At 38.4% G+C, this 26,680-nt stretch overlaps 1 protein-coding gene across 1 annotated transcript; it reads left to right on the forward strand.

Annotated features, from left to right (window-relative positions):
- Nucleotides 1-3,164: 3,164 nt before the first annotated feature.
- Nucleotides 3,165-24,862, forward strand: MCCC1 (methylcrotonyl-CoA carboxylase subunit 1). The gene is made up of 19 exons (XM_082055906.1): nucleotides 3,165-3,252; nucleotides 4,480-4,526; nucleotides 5,660-5,799; nucleotides 6,231-6,326; nucleotides 6,485-6,606; nucleotides 7,585-7,732; nucleotides 8,553-8,674; nucleotides 9,809-9,920; nucleotides 10,218-10,299; nucleotides 11,089-11,216; nucleotides 12,930-13,113; nucleotides 13,614-13,723; nucleotides 15,065-15,281; nucleotides 16,386-16,472; nucleotides 17,051-17,100; nucleotides 19,347-19,484; nucleotides 20,495-20,602; nucleotides 21,617-21,688; nucleotides 23,227-24,862. The coding sequence occupies exons 1-19, from the start codon at nucleotides 3,194-3,196 to the stop codon at nucleotides 23,344-23,346; spliced, it is 2,142 nt and encodes a 713-aa protein (XP_081912032.1). The 5' UTR covers nucleotides 3,165-3,193; the 3' UTR covers nucleotides 23,347-24,862.
- The last annotated feature ends 1,818 nt before the right edge of the window (nucleotides 24,863-26,680 follow it).

Raw genomic sequence — 26,680 nt, forward strand, 5'->3', positions numbered from 1 at the left:
GAAGGCTACTGGATGTCTCAAATTCTCTCTTTCTTGACAAGGTTTAATGGTAGGTGGAGGGACAGTCAGTCATTTTTCCTTTTAAGGCAAAACCTCCTCGGTCTGTAGGTCACACCATGGGCTGCCCCAGAATCACAAAGGTTTCAACTCCACCAGAGAAACATTTTTGAATCAGAGTGTCTAGAAGAAAAAAAGAAATATTTTTTTATAAAGCATCAATTTGGAGAAAATAACAAGGGTGAGGAGAGAAAGATTTCTATTAAGTCAACCCTTGCTAGTAAGGTAACAAGACACTTGGAGACCACACTTTCTCACGTCCATGGCTGTGGCCTCTGCGTGCCAGCGATGCAGGGGTATGGACGTCTGGAGTTCAGCAGCCACAGCAATGCACACACTCCTGGGCTTCCACCAGCATCTGGGCTTTCCCAGGTAGCCACAAAACGTCACAAACCCTGCATTTCCCTTTTTCTGCAAGGTTTATTGCCTACGAAGTTGGTAGATACTAAGTCTTTTATTAAATTATCATTTAATCGGCTCAGTTTCTTACTTAACTCTTTCTTCAAAATTTTGAAAAGGAGTAGGTTGCATTTCCCACATGCAGAAACAAAATAAATGGCTGTTGGAAAAAAGGAGAGTGTTCAATCTCAGTCAGAAAATCTGTGCAGATTAGAGACACAGACCTTAGCTCTGAACCTCAGCTTTGCTGGGGCTTTCCTATACATTAGAAATTTCCAAATAATATGATTCATAAGTCCAGCCAATGCTTATCATTTGTTTTGCCACGGAATGACATTTTTTTAATCTCCTCAAGGAAAATGAATTCATATTTCAAACAAATTATGATTTTAGCAGTCTGCTCATGGATAATAATGAGAAAAGTACTCAAATCATTAATCTAAAGCAGCTTTCAAAATATGCCAAGCTTCCAGAATAAAATTTAAAACATTGCCAGTCCAACCTACTCAGTATATCACTACATTCATCACAGTGCCTCTGTCTGTGTCCATTAAGCATACCGGTGTTAGTGAGAAAATGATTATTTTCTGCATTTCCATTTTTCTCCATTGCACTTTCAAACACCCGTATTTACAATCTGGTGATGTGTTTCACTTTGCAAGCCCTAAATGCCATGCTTGCAGGATGCCGTCAGCAAGAGCAGATTTGCAATATAAATGAGTTTGCATCTTCCATTAGTTCTGCTCTTCAAAGTATAAACTCCTCCATCACCTCTGTTCTATGTATTGTAAAATGTCTTTGGTTTTCCCCATGGTCAATGACAAACTACACAAAATGCTGCCATCTTGTGTTTAGAGACAAATTAACACACTGAAATTTTTTAAAATCTGGATTTTAAAAGACAAAAGGAGGAACTATGTTGCCAGCACATGATGTTGGAGAAGAACTAAGATAATGAATTATGGAAAAGTTGTAGCTTCACTTAATAATTCATCATTTAAAACCTCATATTCAGAGCAAGTGCTGAACCTGCCGTCTCTTGCAGTCTGGCTCAAGGGACCACACAATTTCCCCAGGCTGATCTGGAGCCCGTTCAACCTGCCACCGCCTCTCAGTCCCTGCTGTGACAGGTCACTGTGCTGAATGACAAACAGCAGCAGCAGAACAAGCAGAGGTTGCCTGCATATCAAGAATGCCCTTTATGTAAGAAACTGTGTTAATGCTTCAGAGTATGGAGAACATGTAAGACATGGTGTAAGGAGCCATTGAAGGAGGAATGTCGTTTTTACAAAACTGGAGACCTGGCACCTGACCCCAACGGGGGGAAGGACTGAGAGACATCAGACTGTGAATCCTTAATGTAAAACAAAGTCTCTTTGAACTAATCCCGGAATGCAAACTGATTACTGTATTTAAAAAGTTAAGCTGGGGGAAGGGTAACCAAAAAGCCAGGAAACCATATTTTAAATAAATCAATAAGGAGAGGGGATTGTTAGAATTAGATGAATGAGACAGGTAAACTGAGGCAGGCATCAGGTAGTCTGCAAACCCTGCAGTACCAACCAGTGGGGAACAGGTGAGGGAATTTGCAGCTGGGATTTGGGGGAGATATAAGCAGGGGCTTTTTGCCCTATTCTGTGTGCCTGCCTTTAGGTAGAACACCCTGTCTTGCAAAATCGTTAATAAAATATGCTTTGCTGAGAGTTCCTGCCTGGGCCTGTTACTTTGGCAAGACGATTGCTTCCTGCAGCGGTAACACTGCCACCCTGGCAAATGATAGCGTGTGTATTCCTTAGGTGGAAAAGCATGGTTGCTATGGAAACGGCAACTCTAAATATTTATTTTGACTAAGTGCCACTGTTTCGTTTTATTTCTCTATATAGTTAATATTAAAATCATGTTCATGTGACATACTCCTTTGGAAATGCTCTATTGCAGCCTATTAGGATCAGTTTATCCAAACGCTATTGTTAACCTCGGTTCAGGAAATCTGCGTGACTGAGACAAACGAGGTGACCTGCGTGATTCACACTGTGAATCTCTCTGTGTTAAGGGATCCAGCTCGACACGGAAAACAAAACCGGCCAGATGAGGCCTGTGCAAAGGCGCAGGTCCCCATGGGCGCCCCTCGGGAGCTCACGGGGTGAGCACCGGCCTGCGGGGCCGCGGCAGCCGCACCGGCTGGGCCTGTTTTCTGTTCACGGAGGGCGGGATGTGCTGGTCCCACAACCGTCCGAACCTCCCCCCTCCCAGCCGGTTCTGAGCTGGGGGCAGCGCGGGCACAGGGAGGTTTCGGTGCCCGGGGGGCCCCGCGCCCACCGCAGCCACCCCACGGTTCTCGTCGCTGCTCTGTTACAACCCGGGGTGCAATTTCTGAAGAACACGCCTCTCTGTGCTTTTATAAACGAAGCCGGGAGTCCTGCAGCGTGCATCACTTCACATTTATATGAATTTTATTTGATCTGCCGTTTCATTGCCCAGTTTCTCGGTGTCATCCAGCCCCTGCGCGTCCTCCCGGCACTGCCCCACCAGGCAGCCATTTCTCCCCGTCTCCCAGATCGCTCAGAACCGACCACACAACCGCCTCCGGGCCCTCCGTGGCGGTAACCACCAGCCCCCCGAGCGCTCCGTCCCCGCCCCGCGGCTCCTCCCCGCCGCTCCCCGCCCCGCCGAGGCAGCCAGTGCCGGCCGGCCCGGCGCACACACCCCCGTCCCGCCGCCCCCCGCGCTCCCCAACATGGCGCTGGTGCTGGCGGCCGAGCGGGGTGGCTGCTGCTTCTGGGCGCTGCGGCGGCGGTGAGTGCGGGGAGGCGAAACACGGCGCGCCGGGCCCCGCGCTTTGCCCGGGGCGTCCAACGCGCCTCTCGCCGCCTTCCCCGCTGGGGCGGTGCGCGCTGTCGCCGCCGTTAACGGCGGTGGAGGAGGCGGCAGCGACCCAGCGACCGCGCCCGGGGGGGAACTGGCGGCGGCTGCCGGGCCTGGCGCGGGGGAGGCTGCCCAAGGCCGAGCCTGGAGCCGGGCGGCCCGGGGGAGCGGGAAGGGGAGCAGCGAGGGAGCCGCTGCTCGGTGCCGTGTGTGTGAGGGATTCGGTTACCCCGAGCTCCTCTGGGGAAAGAAAGAGCAAAAACCCCCAACTAGAGCTTCAAGCATCGTTTTAGCAGTTGGTACAGACTCCATGAGCCTGTCCTGGGTGCTGGGTTTGGCGAGCAGGGCGAGGAGCCGCTGTGGCCGCCCCTGTGTGCTGTCCTGGGCAGGAGATGCTGCCCTGGCAGCTGGTTGTTTATCAGGAGTTCAGGAAATGCCCCCATTCCCCCTCTCCTTATTAAAACTGAGCTGTTGGTTGTGTGGTGTCCAGGAGGCCTCCTGTCCTCTTGCCTGACATTGTCTAAAAATTGCTGGACTTGATCTGAGATTCCAAATTTGGTTTATATGTTAATTAGAACAGTTCCAAGAGTTTACTTTTACTGTTTCTTCCAGCCACTTAGCCTTCTTTATCTGATTTCTTCAGTACTTTAGTTTGAGGTCTAACTTATATTCCAGAATTCTTCATAGCTCTTCTTTCTTGCTATCTTTCACATTGCTCTTGCTTGCACCGTATATAAACAACTCCTATGTCCTTTTTTAACCATTTCTGGTTTGTGATTATTCCTATTTTTTTTCCTGAATACTTAAAGTTGACATCTTTGTAATAAACACAAGATGTTGCCCATTCTGTTGGCTAGATATTTTATTTTTTTTAAAAAAAACCAACTTATGTTGACTATTTCAATTGGAATTCTGCTTAAAAAAAAAGCAAAGGGACAGTTTCTTTTTTCTGTTGTGTCTAAATGAAAACCCTTTTAATGAGAGATCTGGTTAAGTTTGCTTAACCTGCCTTGTTGTACTCAAATACGTTCTGTATAAGTAGTTGTATCAAAAGCTTCACAGCCACGTTAGTCCTTCTGCCGGTTGAAAATAGCAGTATCTTAGTTGCCCCTTCTTCATGTACTTTTTTAACACTTCTGTGTGTTTATAATTCTACAGGCAATGGAACCAAGTGCAAAGATTTGTGAAATGGGCCTCAACGATAGGTAGGAAATCTGACTTCTTTAGCTGCTGATTTTAGAATCATGGGATGTGCTCAGTTGTAAGGGACCCACAAGGATCATCGAGTCCAACTCCTGTCCCTGCATATGACAACCCCACCGTTATTGCTTTTGTAATGTGGATGGTTTTACAGTTAGTTTTACAACATTAGTTGTTGAAAAAATGGTAGGTTTTTTTTTAAAGTAAATATTCAATATTTGTATAGTTCTTGAAAATGGTAGTCTATAGCGTACCTAACAGAAATAATCTTTAATGTGTAGCCAACATTTTGAATAATTTTATTTGTCATATTTAGGTGTACTCAATGAAAACTATTTATTTTTGTGATGTTCTCCTCTGAGTCCTTTTCTGAGACAAACGTTGCAGAGTCTGTGAGAACTATTTTTTAGGCGTAATGGTATTTAAACAATATATGAAGGAAAGTAAAAAATATTTAGCAAACTGATTTAAGCTTTCCCTGTTATCACGTTGTCTAAAAAGTTATAGAATTCAGAGATACATTTTAATTTTATTAGTTAGTTTTAAGCTATTTAGTTCTGCCTGTGAGGTCTCTGGCTGTGCTGGCCTTGTATGGTGTGTTAAGCTGTTGTCATGAGGCTCAATAGAAGCTAGATGCTTGTAAACTGCTGTTTAAAAACAAAACAAACACAACAAAACCACCACAGACATTCTCCCCCCCCAAAAAAAAATCCTCGTACCTTGTTATGTCTTTGTCACTATGTATCAATGGGGAATAGTGCCCCTCAAAGAATTGTGAATCACTTCTGCTGGGGAGGCGAACAGGCGTTAATTGTTTCCTAGGTGGTCCGGAAAGTACACAGTAAATATATGAGCATCAGGTTTGCTGTTTTAGGGTTAGAATGTATTTCTTGAACTGTAGAAAGAAAAAAAAAGTCTTAAATTGAACATATTTCAGCATAAGGATTGTAAGGAAAAAATTCCAAGACCGGCATGGAAATGCTTTGGCTGAAGCATGTGTTTTTTCATTATTGGAAAAAATGCATAAACAGTATAAATGATGGAAGAGAAATCTGAATTTTAAAATGTCTTTATTCTCAGGAATGTTTTTAAGGATTTCTTTTAGAAATTGCTTACTGTGCTTCATCCCTTTAAACAGGAGGTCACAACATAACAAAGATTCTTATCGCAAACCGAGGAGAAATTGCATGCAGAGTGATGCGAACAGCGAAGAAAATGGGCGTGAAGTCTGTAGCAGTTTACAGTGAAGCAGACAGGAATTCCATGCATGTAGCAATGGTGAAGTATATTAAATTCGTGATTAACGCTCATGCACAACAGTGTTTCTCATTCATAAGTTCAGTGTGAAAGTAGATGTGTGTGCTAAAGCAACTGATTTTCACCTCTGTAGAGTTACTTCCAGGTTTTCCTTGAATCCATGAGAAGTTTGCCAAGTCTCTGTCTCGACAGCTGAACAATTTTCAGGAAGTGCATTGAGGTTTGGCTCTAACTCCGAAGTAGCCACTGGGGGTTAGAGAATGGACTCTGATTTTTGGGAAGAAAGTCAGAATTTGTTTCACCCAGTTGAATCTCCCCATGAAGAGAGCCAGTGATTTAAACTGTTGCATGCTCGCAGTCTGATAAGCAATATAATGAGTTCAGAAGTAGTTAAACTTGCTTTTTATTATTCACTAAACGGTCTGTGTTATGTGTATTTTTTTCTACAACAGGCAGATGAAGCATATTGCATTGGTCCAGCACCTTCCCAGCAGAGTTACCTGGCTATGCAGAAAATAATGCAGGTGGCAAAAGTCTCAGCAGCACAGGTAAGGAAATAATGACTTTAAATCTTCCTTTACTCTTTAGTTCTTTATTTTTACCCACGGTGTTTCCATCTTGTGTTTCTTTAGCACTCTACTGAAGTTTCAGGGTTTTCTAAGCTAAACTGATATAAAAATAGGCTGGTAACGTTATTCTATTTTAGGCTATTCATCCAGGTTATGGTTTCCTCTCAGAAAACACAGAGTTTGCAGAGTTGTGCAAGCAAGAGGGAATCATCTTCATAGGTCCACCTTCATCTGCTATCAGAGATATGGGTATTAAGAGGTATCTATTTCTGATTTGTTACTTGGTTATGCAGTTTACAGTTTGGCAAAGCTAATTCTGTTAACAAATTACCAGTCGCTCCGTAATTGTTTTATTCTATCGGTTCTCTTTCTCTTTTGTTTTTATGGCTTTCTTCAAAGGGATAAGCTTCAGGGTAGGAGATGTGGGATTACTACAGAGTTAGAAACAATCAAGATTGTTCAGTTTTTAGGATTTTGGTCATTAAATACCTAACTGATCCCGGTTTTCCAGATTTGGGGCATTGCAGTGTTATATAGGTAAAGGTTTAGCGGTCAGATTGGATGTCATGTATATTGGTCAAAAGAATGGTGGAAAACACCCACCATATCATCAGGAGTTATTGTGGCTCATATAAAATGGAGTGATAAGTTTTGTTCATCACAGAGGATCATATTCTTAGTTACTCAGATCAAAGAAATGTTTCCAGGGTATAGAGTATAAATCAAGAATATGGAAATAAGGTTATTACTAACACATGAACTATGTAATATTAATTTCAGAGAAATACTTCTTTCTCACTTCCTGATGTGAGAGGACATTATCTAATTTAACTAGTTTCATATGTCTATTTGAAGTTATTGTTACACTTGAGTGTAACAGCCTGTATCATGAAAAGAGTTGTGCCTTTGTACAACTTTAAATACAGTTTTGACAGGACACAGTGTTGTAGTTTGAAAATGTGAGGTTTTGACCTCTGTAACATGAGTCAAAAGATAGGAAAGAACAGTGAGCCTGAAACTGCTGCTTTTGTGTGGACGCCTTGGAGAAAAAAAATCCCTGTTCGAAGCATTTGATTAATTACAATCCAATTGCATGTAATGCAAATAGTCCCGTTGAGGTCAGTGGAACTACTTTTGTGAGGAGAAATAATATTGGGAACATATACAGGTTTGGAGCTTAAAGTAAAAGAAAAAAAAAAGCTATTATAATTCTAAACATAAAACTGTTTTGTCAAAGCACTTCCAAAGCTATAATGTCTGCTGCTGGCGTTCCTGTTGTTGAAGGTTATCATGGAGAAGATCAATCAGATGAGTGTCTGAAGGAACATGCCAAGAGAATAGGATATCCAGTGATGATTAAAGCTGTTCGCGGGGGTGGAGGAAAGGTAAAAGAGCTAATCTGTTCATCCTGTGCTGTCAAGTTGTCGTGTCTCGGTGTCCGTAACTGAATATTCTGAAAGAAATCTTTAAAAATGAACTGGAAAACTACTTTTTGTTAAAATTTATTATTAATGTCCAGTCTAGCACTATGAAATCTCATTTCCTTTTGTTGTGCAGTCAGGCACAAGATAAGTAGCTGATATGAAATGGAAGAGTTTTGTTTATTTCAGTGGATCTCCAGAAATTCAGATAAACAGAAAAGTTCTGTGGATCTGTTTGTGTGAAATTAGATTACTGTAAATTGTTACTTTGTGACAGCTTCTGTGTTCTCTCTTTTTTTTCCTAACAGTTTAAAATGTTGCGTTATAAGTGATTAGAGCACTATTAAAATATTTGATGTCCAGACACTTTTTAATGTACCATGAATTTCCTGTTTAATCTGATTTTAGTCTGAAATAAATTTCTATAAAAATAACATTATAGAGAATTATAATTATTTCAAAAATAGCTATATTTGGTTTTTAGTGAAATCACTTTTTCTTTGCCAACCTTGGAAAATTTCTATGGTATTTAAGAATAAAATAGAAATTTGTACTCATCCCTATCAATGGAATGGTAATATCTAGTTTTTACACTTTTTATGGCACTTTCAATGGGACTTGCTGGGATTATCTTACTGGGAGTTGATAAACAATTTTTGCTAAAGTTTAAGAAAGAAGGGAAAAGTGTTATCATTAAACTAATTTATTGCTGTTTGCGTGCAGCGAGGATTTTTATGCATATCATATTTTTAGACATTTAGATATACTTTTTTCTGTATTTTAGGGCATGAGAATTGCTCACTCAGAAAAGGAGTTTCTGGACCAGCTCGAATCAGCCAGGAGAGAAGCAAAGAAGTCTTTCAATGATGATGCAATGCTAATTGAGAAATTTGTAGATAATCCAAGGTGAGAAATGTACACTGTAATATATTCCACTCTTACATTAACATAGCTGTTTTACAGGTAGGATGAAAATTGGTCTTGTATGTTTTATTTGCACTACGGCAGGTGTTAATTTAGTAAAAATTGTTTATAATGTATTGAATTTCTTGTAATGACATTGTTTTGAATGATAAGAATTAAATTACCACTGTTTCAGAGACATGGCAGTGACATTTAAAGACACTGATATTCCTTCTCGAGTGACCTTTCTAAATTTGATTTACATCTAGGAAAAAAATCCCTTTATAATAGTTAAACTTCAGACCTGAGTCAGACGGTTGTGGTGTTTCTGCTGCCTTCAGCTGTCTTAAACTGGTTATTTAATCTTTCTCTAGTTTGATATTTCAAACAGAAGTTGTAGTCTTTAGCTCATGCCTGACCTGTGAAACTGAGCTAGTTTATTTTTTTATAAAGAACTCAGAGTTCTGTTTGATACTCTTGAACTTTACATCTGTTTTTCTTGAAGCATCACTATAAAGAAAGCATTTCATCTAAAGAAACCGAAGGCCTGCTTATGCTGCCAGGTGGGCATGAGAACTATCTAATGAAATTATTGGGGAATTTCTTTTGCCAGCATCAGAGGATTATCAGAATGATTACACATTTTTGTTAGTTTTATACATAGAACGAAGTTCTGCCACCTAATAGTTGTCCTCTGAAAGGGCATGTTGAAAAATACAATGTGATTCCTGAGCCAGGGCTGCTGCCCCTTGTGAATTGCTACACAGAAAATTCGGAGGGAAATCATTGTTATCAAATAATAGTGAAATGGTTTTATTTTTATTATAAAAAAAGAACTAATAAAGAGGTAGCAGCCTTTAGATACGTATCTTGCTTATCTTACGACCTGTGAGGTTTCACTGCATTTAGAATCCAGTTTCATTTAGGGGACTGAGGAAGTCCAAACCAGTTGAAATCCTGCATAATAGCCCCTTCTTTTCTACAGTTTTGTCTATTTGAGGTCAGACATTTGAACCTAGAAGAAGTCCTACTGACACGTACAGGATTGTGTACAAGTTCAGAGTCTGTTTGGGTGATGTCAGTCACAGGATTGGGGCTTTACTGAAATACATTGAAACATCTATTATTATGGAACAGGCATGTTGAAGTCCAGGTGTTTGGTGACCAGCACGGCAACGCAGTCTATCTGTTTGAAAGAGACTGCAGTGTGCAAAGGAGACATCAGAAGATCATTGAAGAGGCACCAGGGGTGAGCAGAAAGTTCTCATAATATTTTTTATGAACCGACATATTTTTGAAGTAATTGCTAACCCCCGTTGAATTTATTTAGCAGATAATAATTTATTTGTAATTCTCAATACCTGTTCTAATTGAAAACAATTACTTTTTTAGGAAAATGATTCTTAGAAAAATAATTATGCAAATTTCAAGCATAACATTGATAAGGATTTCGGTACAGTTGCTAAATACCACAAAATATTCATGCATAGTAGATTTAATAACACCAACACTCACAATAACTTATTATCTTTTGTGTTATTAACAGCCAGGAATTAATCCTGAAGTTCGAAAGAGACTTGGAGAAGCTGCTGTCAAAGCAGCGAAAGCAGTGAATTACGTGGGAGCAGGTAAGTCTGTGGAGGAATGGCTGCTGCAGAGATGTGCTTTTAACTTAGTAAGACTTCAAGCCTCAAGGCAAATGGTGTGTGATTGTTTTAGAATAAGTCACACATCCCCCAATTTTTTTGAGGTTTCAGAAAGTCATCACATAGTTAATTCTGATGTAGTTACAAATTTGAATTAGCATACCTGGGCTGAGCTCAAGACTGGTGGCAGCTGGAAATAGAAAGAAAAAAAATCAGAGCAGATAATTGAGGAAACTAGATTGTTTTTGGGAAGTGAGCATTATGAATGTTGTTAATTTTGAGCGGAGCAAGGGAAAAATAATTTCAACATACAAAGAACAATATATTGAAACGGTAAAGCCTTTAAAAGAAAAACACAACTCACTATGAAGCCCACACTGTTTCCCAAATCAAAAAGAACCTGCTAAAACTATTTGTGACTTTCTTTTCTCACTGCTTGCTTTGGGTACTTATTTTTAAAACATAATTACACACTCTATACATATACACAATAGTTTAAAGAGTCTTGATGCACTTTTTACCAAATGCAGCTCTTACTGTAGAGTGGCTGATAAACAGCACAGGATATGTAAATGTGCAAGGAAACAGCCCTTCTGTTTTCAGACCTCAATTGCGTGACCCTTTAAGATAATTTGTATAGGATTTAATGAAATTCAGTGTATCTGATTTAGAAATAGTAGTCTTGTCCTAGCATAAGTGAATTAAGTATCTTAGGTGCCCATTCTGAAGAAGTCTTGTTTTGTTGAAGTGCCCTTTTATTAAATGCTTCAGGAACAGTGGAATTTATTATGGACTCCCAACATAATTTTTACTTCATGGAGATGAATACCAGACTGCAAGTAGAGCACCCAGTTACAGAGATGATCACTGGAACAGACTTGGTGGAATGGCAGCTTAGGGTAAGTGTTAATGGATTTTATGTGTACAGTTCCTCTTGTCTGGTGAATAGTACTCTTTGATATTTATTATGAAACACCAGATGGGTTTTCAGATCCTCATCTCCTGTTCAACTAATGGGGTAGAGTTTCCCTTGCTCCAAAGGAACATCTTGTATTACTGTATTTGATCGTAGAGCATTGTGTAGATGCTCTGAATTCCAACAAAGTATTCTTGTAGTTGTATAGAGAAAAAAAATGGGTTTTTTAAAGCACTTTAGAGAGGCTATAGAGAATGTGGAAATTGGGAGGAGTAGGGTCCTGATCTTTCCCTTACCAGGCTCAAAATTTTTTAAAACTTGAGTTCAAATGTATCTCTGGCCCAAAAATCATTCTTACATCAGGCTGTAGGAGGAAAACTCTTCACAAAAATATGTGTCTGGTGTTATACCAGTATAGTCACATTCTAAAATAATTGTATAGTGTGGACTGGAAACAGGCAATTTCCTCACACGCCCAATTTGCAGGGAGATTACTCACATGTAGTGATAACAAGAAGTTTTGGACTTTGGCGAATTGCAAATGAAAACCAGTTCTTGTTAGAGCAATCCAGCAGTGAGGACAGCAGCACACATTGAGCTGAAGTAGATAGCATGGGGGAGTGTTTGTGTAACCAGAAAAATAAAATGACAGATGCTGATGCAAAAAGGAGAAACTTTTGTCTTCCTCATCTGTGAATAGAAATTGAACATTGAGTGCTGAGTTGGAGCAGGGATCAAACAACACTGGAAGAAAGAGATAAGGCAGAAAGATTTCAGTTGTCTTACTGTGTGGCTTAATCAGCCAATAGGTAAAAAATGTCCGTTAGTTCTTGGAGAGAGTACTTTTGTGAATCTGTATAGTGCTGTTTCTTTAAAGACTAAATTACATTCTGCTGTCTCTGCTGAAATCTGTAGTTTGGGCACAGAAGACATAGTATGGAAAACTCCTGACACTTCAAAACAAGATGAAATGTTGCTATAATTTTTTTAATAGGAACTTGTATTTTCCCGTGTAGATGGATATTGTGTTACTTCCTGGTGAAGGGTCTGCTCTGCTTAACTACAGCAGGCTGCTTTCATTATTTTGTCCCTAAAAGCCCTGGTTTTTCAGTGTCAAACTGATGTGTTGCTGGTGTTTGTTGGTATTCATGTATTTGTGATGTGAATTCCTTTGAGTAATTAAATGATGTTTCCTTCCCTGTTAAAGGTTCTCAAATTGTTAGAAATCCACCTATAGAAACATTCCCTTAAATGTGCAAGTCCCACATTACATGGAAGACTCAACAGCCCAGGCCAGTAGTGCTGGCTGCTTGTAATCCATTTTATCATCTGCTTTTGGAGCAATTTTTCTCTAAAAAAATCTTGTCTTGGTTGACCAGGCTTTAACTTAAACATTTAATTATTTTTGACACAACCAGAAGAAAAAAAAGAAGTTCCATTATGTTTTAGTTGTGTGAAATATTAGGAGATCAGTTTACACAATAATAATTTAAAGTCCTTTGACTGATGATTCCCAGAGAAAACGAAGGCATAACTTCAGAATTAGCCTTTTATGACCTACCACATCTTTCTCCTTGTGCTTTTTTTAAATCTACTTTCTAGTTGTTCATGTTTAGAAGAAAGATATTCAATATTTCGTACTTTGGGACTCCAGAATATTAATCCTGCACTAAAGAAAAATAACTATTATTTTCAGGTTGCAGCAGGAGAGAAGATTCCCCTAATGCAGGAAGAGATTCTGCTCCGGGGCCATGCATTTGAAGCCAGAATATATGCTGAAGACCCTAATAATAACTTTATGCCAGGGGCTGGGCCATTGTTGCACTTATCCACCCCACCGCCTGATCGTTTCACCAGAATAGAAACTGGAGTCCGACAAGGTAGAACTGAAGGCAGGGATGTAATCAGAAATATTTACATCAAAAGCTTTTCTTTGTAAGCATTTCCCTCTTTGGCCTAAAGAAGTTTATCTGACAGGGTCTAGTTATGAAGACAAATCTCTACAGAATTATTCTTCCTTGTGGTTTTCCAAGTACTTTGGGTCAATCGCTGAATATTTTCTTTACCTCTTTATTTACCTGTATCCAAATGTTGTCCATTGGATCATGCTGATTATATTCTCATCACAGTTTATCAGTCCTGCATTCTGATTGCAACAAAGAAAACTGAATTTGAGTAATGTTACCTCTACGAAAGTCTGTACGGAAGTTGTCCTTGGGCTTGAAATGCCAGGTTACATAATTAATGTTCTTTAAGGACACAGGGAAATGTGGCCATCAATTGTGTCAGTGTTTAGTGCCATATGGGTGCAGTACTATGCATTATCAGCTTTCAGAAATAACTTGGTTTAGTGTTACAGCATTTTTTTAATATATTTTAGGTGATGAGGTTTCTGTTCATTATGATCCGATGATCGCAAAGCTGGTTGTTTGGGCTGAGGATCGTCAAGCAGCACTGAGAAAGTTGCGATACAGTTTGCGTCAATATAATGTAAGTAGAAGGAATCCAGTATGATTTCAGATCTTGAGCTAGCAAAATACGGATAAAATACTGCGGTGAAACAGAAGTGGTTTCTAAGAGGGAGCCTGCATTGCTGCTACTGTTTCGGATTTGTTATTTGTTTGCAGAGCCTGTATTTTTTCCTAATTTGCAAACTGTTTTCATTGGGGGGGTGAGCAGAGATAAGCGTGAAGTCCAGTTTTACACACAGGTTTTTTTCTAAAGTTTGCGATACCTTCAGCTGGATGATGCAGCTGGGACTTTGTAGAAGAGGAAGGCCAAACAACGTTTTTAATTGTGGCGTGAGCTTTCTCAAACTTAAAGGAATTTGTAGGTGGAGTTTGTGTTAGATGGTGTTTACTTGTAATTTCTAATTTATAAAAGGAATTACTTTTTTGAACCATGTGGTAAAGAAATAATGGAGTGGTTTTTTATGTTGTCAGTTGTATTTAAGAAGTGGTCCCTTTTTCTCCTATAAAAACTACAGGTGTTATATCTGTATATTTAAGGTTTGACTTGAGGTGAGACAATATTATTAATATAGAATTAATTTACACTTTTAAATCAGAAAATTAAATGTGACTGAGGTACTGAAAAAGTTTGGCCCACTATTTTTTTGGTTAGAAATGAAAATTATTGCAAGTGAAAGGGAGAAAATAATTCCCTTGTGGATTTTTCAGAATTTTCTTAGTAATTCTGTCAACAAGTGCTGACAGCACGATATATTTACCAGTTTCACTGATTTATCTAAAATAATTAGTTGTGTTTTCCTGTTGTCTGCATAGGTATTTTGCACTGCAGAAAACAAATAGTATCTAGTAAATTTATGAAGTCACCGTTCTCATTTGTTACTATTGAAAGATCAAATACAGACCATCTGGAACTATTATAACTCCTTTTTAATAAGAGGCACTTTTCATATTAGGAATGTTATTTTAAATATTCAGAGCATGAATTTTCAAAACAGTAGTTTTTGGTGGTTTTGGTTTTGTTTGTTTGTTTGTGGTGTGTGGTGTTTGTTTTTTCCTAAATTACCTCCCATTACCCTTGCTGGGAAACTTTGATTAAATCTTTGATTTAACAGTGGGCAAAGGCCGAGTTCTGAAAACGGAGTGCTTTTGAGAAGGCTACTTTTGTTTGTTTTTCTTTTTGCAACAAATGGTTTCATTGGTAATGAAACACACCACTTGAATTAATTACATTTTATTGGTAACCTTTGTGTTTCGATGGTGCTGTCTGAAGAAAGATTCACCTATCTATGCACAAATTGAGCAGAAAGATGTATATTTATTCATAACTTCAATTTGGCAATGTGCTTCTTTTTCTTTACAGATTGTAGGATTAAGCACTAATATTGATTTCTTACTGAGCCTGTCAGGACACCCCCAGTTTGAGGCTGGAATTGTGCACACTAATTTCATTCCTCAGCACCATGATGAACTGTTTCCAACCAAAAAGGCAACCCCACCTGAAGTTCTGTGTCAGGCAGCTCTAGGACTCATACTGAAAGAGAAAATGCTAACAGATGCTTTTAGAGATCAGTCAAATGGTAAGGATCGTCCTTTTGTTTTGATTTATTTTATTGGATGAGACAGTGCTGTGAGCTCATGTGCAATTATTTAATTTGCGTGCTCCCTTTTTGCCTTACTTTGTATCTGCTCAGGGTTCTGCATTCTGGCATCTGTCAGATATTTACGTGCAGAACAGATGTCACTTTTGTTAAGGGGCAGATATTGAATATTGAATATATCACCACTGTAAGGTACAGGCTACTTCCCACAGCACTTCAGATGGGCACTGTCTGAAAGATCTTGGGATTCATGGTCAGTGTCACTGTGTGCTCTTTACAGGCATGAGCAGTGAGTATCAGTCACTATTATCCCTACAGCTGGCCCAAGGTCTTCAGAGGTGGAGTTTGCCTCTGCTAAGGCTGGGAGAGGCAGTGGGGTTTAATGGAATGAACAGCCCTCCAGGAGCTGAACATTCCGGAATTCTGACACTGTTAATGGCTATACCAGTGGGACATGCAATTGCTTTTAATGAAATCTTCATATAAATCTCATATATGCTGCCAACAACCTTGTTAATTTTATATCGTCTTCCACTTAATCCTGGAAAAATGGGAGAGTGGGACTGGAAAGATTCCTATACACTATTCCCTTGCCTCGAGAGATAATGAACTGGTCACTCAGTATTGGATAGGTGTAAATCTGATCCATTCTCAAAACCACCAAGTAACAGAAACACCCCACAATCTTCCCAGGCAGTTTGCTGCCATGTTTGACTTCTCTTACAGTTGGAATTTTCAGTTAAAGGTTAATCTGAATCTGCTGCATTGCAGTTTAATTCATGTGCTATCTTGTCCTGTTCAAGGGTGTGTTTATGGTCAACAGTCAATATCCCTCTTCTTAGTGAGTGCTGTGGTTAGTGTCATGTTTTCTGTAGGTTACACAGCCTCAGTTATTCAGTGCTGAAGCTTGAGTGAGGGGTTGTCACTATCTATTATGGTGGTTCCCCAGTTTTTATGTGCAATATAAGCAGATAAGGATGATGGTAGTAATAGTGGGACACTGATTGTTATGGTGTAAGTTCTAGGTATTGTGTTCTGTCAAGGTAGAATGAAAGTAATGTATCTGTGTATTTTGTGGTTTAGATAAATTCTCACCATTTGCATCCAGCACTGGTAGAAGAATAAATATGTGTTATACTAGAAAACTGTCTCTGCTGGATGGGGAAAGCGGTAAGTTAATAAAAAGTGTGTGAAGGGAGAGGAGATGTTTTATAGCTACTTATTTTGATTGGTGCTTGAAAATTCAGGCAAAGAAACAGCAAATAGAAGCAGTATGATTTTAATGCAATTTAATCTGGAAATTCACAGAATTGTATGGTTAATCTACACTGTTAAATCTTGAGGGGATATAAACCAAATTCAAATGATGCTACTAATGTACATCATTTAAATGAGTAAGGTTGAGATTTTTAAGACCTCAGTGCCGTTGACTTTTTTTTTTTTTTTTTGCTTCACTCTGGTGTGAAAATGCTCAGTACTTTTTCCTGTGAAAAATCTGGTTTCTGTCCAGATAACTTAATATAGATTTCAGGTCATAATATGAGGTGTTCATTTTTGAAAAACAAATTGTCTAGAATTCAATATGAAATCTGCAGTGTGTACTAAGCTAATTTGAAAATACCTGTTCTTTTCTTAGTATTGGTAAGTCTTTTTTTATCAAGAAATGCTAAATATTGTTTATATGTCATTATTCTTCAGATGCTATAATTGAATCTACTCACATACACTTACTTTGTTTTATTGCACAGTTGTGGATGTAGCTGTAAGTTACAATCAAGAAGGGTCATACAATATGCAGGTACAAGTCCTTTTTTCTGGATATTTCATTAGATAAAAGAAGAATGAGTTTCATGTAGGCTTCTCTCAGTATTAACTGTTACTAAAGTTGCTTCATAGTTATTGATACAGGATTCTGTTTTTGGTTTGCTTGTAGCCGTTGTTGTAGACTATTGTTTTGGCCTGAAATCATTTTTGCTAGATCCTGGATTGGCATGGAAGAGCTACTAAAATGCTTTTGAAAACTAAAGCTAAGAAAAGCATTTGTTTTTCAAGTTTTTAAAGATCTTACTCTTTATTTTTCTCTTCCTTAAATTTGTCTAAAACATTGGAAGTTACATTTAAAGCTGCATTTAAAAAGACTTTTTTCCGCAGGACTCCTGCCTTATTCTGTGCATGAGATGGATCTCCTGTGGGATAAATAAAAGCTTTCTAGAGCTTTGTCTGTAAGATAACACTTCTCCAATTTCCACCTTCACAATAAAAAAAGCAATTACCAAATGAGATTGAGGAATGATGAGAGTAGTAAATCTTTTGGTTAAATAATTGAATGATGCCCCATAGCATTGGCTTCTTTCTCTGTCTACACTATGGAGATCCTATGAGATACAACTCTTTAAACACTGATAGTTTTGTGTGTGCATGTGTGATCGTCTCTAATTGTGTGGCTTATGGGGTTGTGTTTTGCAGTGTTGAATAGCTTTTTTTGCATCACCTTGAGTCAAATGGATTTTCTGTCCAGTGTGGCACGCAGGAGGATTGCATGCTTGAGAATGCAGTCTCTCTATAGTTCAGCTTCTTGTTTCCAATATTCAGAAAAGGCCAATTATAAGTCAGTATTTCTGAACTGCTTAGACTGCATAGAGATGAGTGTGCTAGAAAAATAGTGAGAAAAATATTATGCTTTTGTGTGTATAACCACATATTGGTTAACTCAAACCCTTACTTCTACTGATATGAATATTGAGATAACCCACATCCCCTAAGCAATACCCAGGTTATTTTGAGTGTATTGATTACATATGTAATGCAGGAGAGCTTTTACATTTCAGGCTTATCTCATACAAGTAATGTCAGCAAAAAATAAAGAAAGGCTGGAAGGAATGAAGAGTGGAACTTTTTGGGGAGGGAATTGCAATGGGGAGAATGTCGACTCCCAAGGAAGAGGGAAATGGGGGTTGAGATGGAAGTGGAGCGAAGCTGGAGATAAGGGATGGAGAAGCAGAATGGGGAGCTGATGATGAGGAAGATGGTGCCTCTGCAGTGCTACCAAACCCATCCTGAGGCCGGTCAGCCAGAGCAGGTTGCTGGGCCATGGAACTGGCAAACATTCCCAGTGTTGCCCTCATTTGTGCCCCTGCTCTAGATAGTGATCAAGCAAAAGATTTTTCTTCCCTCAAGGGATCAGCATCAGATCAGCAGTATCCTTTCAATGCATGTTATAAGGTCGTCAGTCAGTGGGGAAAAAAGTATGTGACTCTGTAAATGAAGACTTAATTTTATCTCATAACATGCGGAAAGATCAGCAAGTCTCTGATTCTTTCCTCACAGCTAAAAAGATCAGTTAAATGTAATGAACTTATATTCATATTCATACTGCCTTTTATATTCTGAAGTTGTGGCAGAGATGTGGTTTCCATTGACATAGGTGGAAGGGTTACCTACAAATAAATGAACTTTCCATTTGGTCTTTTAGTTGCACTTTTGGTGTCTAATTGAGACTGTCCCTGTTACTGCTCTCTTCTGCTCCTTTGTAGGTTTACTTGAATATATTGTGGTTTTTGTATTATAAGCTTCCAAGAGTGAGGAAGTTACCTGTCTTTTGGAAAGCATTGTGGAAACTTGTCATGTGAAGTGAACAGGATGGATTTTGTCTGTTTGAAGGAAGCCAAGATGTGGGGACAAATTAAAAATACCAGATTCTAGTAGCATCACTAAACAGAATATTCTGTTTGTTTATTTATTTGTTTGTTTTTTTTCTGAGAAATAGTATACCTTTGTATTTTGCTGAGTGCTATTGCACAGTTTGTGATAAAAACTGTCCTCAGAGAGCACATCAGCTGATCTTGTGAGCTGATTGCAGTGGATACAGAATTCATTCTGTTAATTGACAAATAAAGGATACATAAGATTTTTTAAAAAATATTTTTAATTCCAGAATTATCTGTGAAGAATCACAGGTTATGAGTGTATACTGCAAACACTAACTTTTGGTTTATTGTTCGTGAAGGGGTAGGTTTTGTCCTTATAAAAGCATTTAACTTTCAGATTCAAGATAAAACGTACCTGATTTCTGGAGAGATCTTCAATGAAGGTGATTCAGTTTACTTGAGGTCTTCAGTAAATGGAACAGTGTGTAAGTCCAAATTGGTCATTTTGGACAACACCATTTATCTCTTCTTTCCGGTAAAGTTCCTTTCTTTATTATCACAAGTATAAAATTTCAGAGTTTTAATCCATGTAAATAAACAATATAAATTTCAATAGAATGTCAAAGGGAGTCATCATTTCAACTTGTTACATTGGCCCATAATGTTTTGATACTTGTTTGATTTATAGCTGTAATTAGAAGTTAGTTGCTTATGGTCAGTGAGTGAGAACATCCATTGCTTTTAGAAAGGTTATAAAATAAATTCAGATGAATCAGAGTTCCAAATGATGGCTTGGGAGGGGAGAACACAAAATATTGAAATGGTCAAATATCCCAAGTTTGTTGTAGAACAGTAGCAGTTATTTTAAACTGACGATTATCTGAAAGTGCTTGTAACTGATTTTTTTTTAATTTCAGTGTGTTTAATTTTTAATATTAAATGATTAAAAAATAATCTGTGGTATCACAGTGGAGTGTGAGGTGAAGATCTCAAAGAAGTCACAGGAATTTTAGGGTATGGGTAGGATATGGGGGACAATGAGCCTTTGGAAAAGTGGGTAGCAAGTCTGAGGAATTAGGGGATTTTCAGTAATGGTAAGAATTTTTCATTAAAATTTCATTGTGAATTAAGAAACACTCATTGACAATGCTTGGCGATGAAGATGCCAATGTCTGTCTTGTTGTAGCAACCTGCCTACTCCTTGTGCAAACAGCCTTTACTCATTTTGTAAAACCTTCTGTGCTGTATGAACAGGGAAGGTGTGGGTTTGGGACAAAGGTCTGTATGGAGTCTCTTTTTCGCAGGGGTCGTTCCTTCCTTGCTGATCCTCAGCAGCAGCAGGTGTGGCTTTTAAGGACTTGGGCACTGGCGAACTATTAAACGCACCCACAGCCTTTTTGATGCCCTGGCCCCATTCAGCTGGCACCCTAACCAGCTGGCTCGTTTGCCTGAAGCTGGGTCTGGTTTTTCCCTGTGTGTCAGCACGTGTACTAGTGCTGTTATTTTATGTTGCTAACTCAGATGTCATTGATTTTACTTCCGTAGGAAGGCAGCGCTCAGATTGGCCTTCCCGTACCCAAGTACTTGTCTGCAGTGAGTTCGGTGGGAATGCAAAGTGGTGCCGTAGCGCCTATGACAGGCACAGTTGAGAAGGTAATTATAATAATACAGATAGGAAATTAATTATCCGATACATATCCAAGTTCACTCTTCCAGAAATGGTGCTTTTTTTTCCTGTACTGCCATGAAAGAATCAGGGCCAGAGTGTCAGTCCTGGGTGACTTTTCCCAGTTGGAAAAAGCTCTATTTATTCTGACTTTTTAGCAGCCACTCAAGAGTTTTTTCAGGCTTCTCGTCTTCTCTTTTGAGAGCTCTGGAAGATCTGAATATTTAACTAATCTTACCGCTTGAGTAATTTTTTCTTAATTACTTTCTAAGTCAAAGTTCCCTGCAGTGTTACAGGCTTTTTGATCCATTTCATCTGACCAAAAGAACAAGACGATAGATGGACTTGCAAAAAAATTAAATATTTGGAAATGCCTTTTTTGTTAAGCTGTGTGTTTGACTGCTTCTGTTTCCATTTTTGTTTCTTTTTCTTTAGCTCATTAAGTCTTGTGTATTTTCCTGTATGGTGGAAAAGTTTCAAAACAAAAGAGATTTCCAGGAGAGTTTAGTGGTTTAATCATTCTGCTAACAATAAAAGGCATGAAGCCCTTCACAGGGTAGAGTGCATTGAACGTGGATCTCTGACATACCGAGTGAACACTCTAAATCAGAGTTATTGTGGAAAAGCCAGGTGTCTCCTGCAATCTTTCTGGGTTTTGTTTTGAAAACAGCTTTAGTGACTGGCTCCAGGAAGAGCTTCTGGGCTTTCTCTCTCTCTTTAAGCACAGAAAGGGTAGAACATATATTGTCTCTTCTAATGCTGCTTGTTAGATAAATAAATGGCTTCCTGGTCATCCCGTTAGCTGTTACTGATCCTCTGACCCCCTTGAGTATTATGTGGAGAACTCAGACACCCAATTCAACAATAACAAAGATCCTGTGAGGCTGGTTTTGCAAAGCCACCGTCAGTCAGGGGGTTGTGCTCGCCAAGATCCACCTGCTGGTTTTTAATGGTACAGATGTGTGATTTTTATTTGTTTCCAATTTTCTCTTGAATTGTAGGTGTTTGTTAAAGCAGGGGATAAAGTTCAGATCGGAGACCCTCTGATGGTTATGATAGCTATGAAAATGGAGGTGAGTGACGTATAAAAGGTTTTAATTACTGAGAAAATAAAAACCTGTTCATAATTTAATCGTTTTTGATTGCATTATTGAAGTATGATGCAGATTATAGCTTGCAGATGTCAGCATCGCTTTATATGCTGTAGAACAAGTGTGTCTCACTAGATTTTAGAGGATTATGTTTGCTCTTATTTTAATAACCAATGATGATTATATAATCCATAGTATTCTGCAGATGTTTTAATATTCGTTTGGTTAGATTTGTCAGTCCCTGTCTCCCCTTCCACGAAGCCTGTAATTCTTTCATTTTTCTAGCAGAAAACTCAGTATCTCTCTTGTGACTGTCAGGATATAAGCCTATGGAAAGCCAGCAGTTATTTCAGGCAGAAATGTAGCTAATCGTCACTTTATAAATATGCCTAGGATATTTCTTTTTGTTTATAGTATTTTTATTATTACTTCCATAAAGTTTTACCAAGAGTACACTAAATATTCTGTGTAATTGTCCATGTGGCATTCAGTGGACTAGTATTTTGGCCATTATATCCTGTCACATTGCTCGACCATGGCTCACATTGCTTGAACTACAGCTTTGTAGCCTGAACCGGTTTGGTTTGGACTATTAGTTTATTTTAAACCAGATTGTGTCAGCAGAATTAATGTTGTTGAGAAAATTTGCCTTTCACTTATTGTGCCCTTTTGTAAATTACACTAAAGTTACATGAAATACGACATGTGTGCACTAAAAAAAAGTTACACCCAAATTATTTGCAATTGGACGCTAAATGTTTCTGCCTCCCCAGCTGACATCTCAGTCTGACATTATCTGAGTAGTTCTTTTTTTCAGTGCTATTGAGATATAAAAAAGCAAATTATTATTTAAACGAATTCTTGCTTAGATGTGAGGATTTAATATCTGATATTAAACGCTTTGATATTAGATTAACCCTGTGTAGAAAATTACCAACAAACAAAGCTACAATGGAAAACTAACCTGATACAATAGCAAGTAGAGCAATTTGAGGATTGGTGTGTAATGTAAATATGTTATTCCTTTACTGTCACTAGTAGCTGTATTTGTATTTCATCTGGATGTTGCCAAATATCTATTCAATAAAGCCCCTTCCTGGCCAGTGAGCAAAAATATCTTCAGTGAATCTGCAGCTTCTTCTTAAGGGGATAAATCTGCTCTATGATTAACAATTTGGACTAAAACTGTATTATTTCTGCTCAGTATTTATTATAATAACAAATAGTATTAGTGAAGTAAAATAACATTTAGCTCTTTATACTTCAAAATATAACATTATATAGCTTTTTTGTCCCAGGTATACTTATCAAAATACATATTGATGAGAAAATAAAACTTGCAAAATGACTAGGATAATATTTTAAAAGAAGGTTTAAAATAAATATACATGTCAGAGGAAGTAATTCAGTGCATTCTTTTCTAATTGCACCAGAAGAGCAATATTAGCATGTATTAGCATTTGGGGGGGGGGACAAACCAAACCGCTCTAGTGATGGCCTGTTGATGTGTTTCTGTGCAGCACACCATAAGGGCTCCAAAGGCAGGAGTGATAAAAAAGGTTAATTTCCAGGAAGGTGCCCAGGCCAATAGAGACGCTCCACTAGTTGAATTTGTGGATGAAGAGGATGAGTCAAAATAAAATTCAAGGAAGGTGCATTTTATTTTTTTCTACTTTGTTAATTTTTCTCTCCGGAGAAGATTTCTTCATATTTTCAGCAAACTGTTTTGTATAATGGATTGAGGAATTGGTTTCCTCTGCAGTTCCTACATATTCTGACTGTAAATTATACTGACTTTGCTGAAATTTGGATATTGCTATACTGTAATTGTATATGTAACTCGCGGACCTACATGATTGTTGTTCAGTTGTTACGTTTGCCTGTGAGGAGGCATTAGACTGGAACAAGATGTGGAACTCCTAAAGGGTGGGAAAGGTTAGAAAGGACTGTATGTTACAGACAGGTAGGCTCCTACTTTTGCATTCACAGATGCCTTTTTTTCTCCTGAGATGTGAGAGCATTGATTTGAAGGAAATCTGAAAGGTGACAGTTGTTCTGTGAGTTCATTTCTCTGGCAAAATCCCTGTTTGTGGCTTATGCTGTTGCCTGAATAGGGAATTCAGGATTGTTCCTTAACCCAGGATCCCTCTCAGTCATTTTTGTTGCATCTTTTTTCCCATTTACCTCAATGAATAATGAAAATTTGCTTTACAACAATTATTTTAATATTCTTTGAAATATATGATACAAAGCATTTTTAAAATATGTAGCTATACTCATCAAAGGTGGGATGTAACTGCTGTCCAAAAATACAATTTGATCTATAAACATGAAATTGTAGTGCAGAAGGATGATCAGCTTATTTAATACTGTTGTGCCAAATAAAATACTGACTTCAAAATCCTTATTACTTTTCCTATATTGTTCATATTCTAATATATTACTTATTGGCTGAGATGAAGTATACCAAATTCTTTACAACAACATGAAATATGACTAGGAATAATAGAAGGGAAAATTGGTAGTTTTTTGATATGCAAAGAAAATATTTCTCCAATGCAGGATACTGTTCATTTGCCATAAATTTATTTTAACTTGTTTAAAAAGCACCTCAGAGAAGCAGGAAAAGGGAAAAAAAAAAGATACATTTTAGTTGTTGCAAACTTGCCAAATCTCTTCACTTTTTAGTTAAGGTGAAGTTCTGCTTGTCATATGAACTTCTGATACACTAATTGAAGATGATAGCATGGTTTATACTGCAGAAAGGAACAAACGCAGATGTTGCAGTGATCCCAAATTTGTAGTTACATCTCTGCAAATGGATTCTTTTACTTATCTGAAATCTAATTTCTGAATCGATACACAATGTCAGAGGGAATTCTGATGGGATTCTGTAACTGTGCAGCCTTGCCCGCAGTGCAGACAAAAAAGTAATGGCTCTGGATGGTCTGTATATTAAAAGCAAACTGTAATACTTTTCAGATTTCTTTGTAATCCAATGGCCACCTAACAAGAAATTCCACTTCAGTGATCACCCTGTAGGATATCGCCACAGTGATTTTTATGTACTGCTAAATAAAACTTAAGCTTCACTTTGAATGTTTTTATTTTTCTTCATTTTGTTCTTTCCTTGGTTGTTTATGTTTATGCGTGAGGGTTTTAAGGAGCTGTTCATGTGTCATCATCTGATATCTGACAGACCACAATCTGCAGATCACATTTAGGAGGCAGCAATCCAGACACTTATAATGGATTTCACTGCAGGTAAGTTTAGTGACTGGTTTTATTTAAAAATTGAATCTACGTGCAGAAACGTGAACTCAGTCATGAAGAAACACTGCAGCTTGGCATTTGTTTTTTCCTTTCTATGTGACATTGCTGTGTTTCTCGACCTTCTTTGCTGCACTGAATCTGTAGCAAAACAATAAAACTCACACCATGAGGCTCTCTGTCCACTGAGTCCGCACTGCTTGCTTCAGCCAGTGAAACAAGAACATGTTCCTTAGAAGCTGATAAAATGTTTCCCTTGGGAATGAAAGGAGGCAAATAATTTAAAAGCTTTAATTTTCCCTCACTACTGAAAATAAGCTGTTAGGGTTTTTTCTCTATAGGTTTCCACTGAGATTGATTTTTCAAATAGTGATTTTTTTTTTTTTAATTGCAAAATAAGCGCTCTTGCTGAAGTCAGTGTCAGAATTCACACATGCAAATTGTTTTACTGCAATGTGATTTAATTGAACTTAAGAGATGTGCAGAGAATTATTAAAGGTAGATTGTTCCTGTAACCTAGAATTTTAATTTACAAAATACTCAGAATTTTTCTGTTTATTACAAATAAATCCTTGGGTTATGAGAATTGAAAAGAGTCATATGATAATAACATAGCTGTAACTAAGCTGTTGTCTGTAGAACACTGTGGTAGAGTAAGAAAGAAAAAACTTGGTAATTGTTTAAGATTATCTCTGCCAGTTTTTAGTTATTGATATACCTTTTCAAATAAGTGCTTGTAGTTCTGATATGAGAGTCATACATATTACAGAAACCCCCAGGGCTCAGTATTTGGGCCAGTTCTCTTTAATGTCTTCATGAATGATCTGGACAAGGGGATCGAGTGCACCCTCAATGAGTTTGTAGATGACATAAAGTTGGGTGGGAGTGTTGATGTGCTTGAAGGTAGGAAGGTTCTACAGAGGGATTTGGCCCATCTGGAATGATGGGCTGAGGCCAGTTGTTTGAGGTTCAACAAGGCCAAGTGCTGGGTCCTCCACTTTCATCACAACAACCCCATGCAAGCTCAGTGAGCTCAACGCTTGCTGTACCAGGTCAGAGACATCCCGCTTGGGAACACGAGTGTCACCAAAATGCCAGCCCTCCATAAACTTTAGTTGCCCGCCTGCGGGGATCTTGGTCTCTCATGCGCCCTTCAGCTGCCGTCAGTTACTGTAGCTTACACCCAGTGAAGACCTGTGGCGTGGGGCCTGAATTCACACTGAATCAGGGATTAGGACACTGGGGTAGAAAGCAGGAGAGCAGGACTGTGATCTCATTGCAGCCACTGACTCACCGTGACTTCAGGCAAGTCACTTAGTAGGTATTTGCTGTGTGTCCTCCTGCTTAATGAGGTTCATGTTAATCAAAACACTGCAAAATTTGTGGACGCAGCGATTTATAAATAATTATTTTCTGTGCTTGCTGGCGGATTTGTAATTTCAGAGGTAGATTGTTTTTACTTATAAGGTTATTTTTTTACCTTTTATACAGTAAATATCTAAATTGGTGAATTGTAAAAATAGTTTCCAATGTGTATTGAATCCTTTGTAATGGTTGTACTACCCAGTTACCAGAAAATCCTGGCTTCTGCCTTCATGATAATTAAAAAATTAATACTCAAGTGTTTTGGCAGGACCTTTAAAACTGAGTCATTGGTAGGGAAAAAAGTAGTTGGTCTGAGCACTTGTACCTATTTTAAACGGC

This window comes from Streptopelia decaocto (genome assembly GCF_964273445.1).
Source record: "Streptopelia decaocto genome assembly, chromosome: 6".
NCBI lineage: Eukaryota > Metazoa > Chordata > Aves > Columbiformes > Columbidae > Streptopelia > Streptopelia decaocto.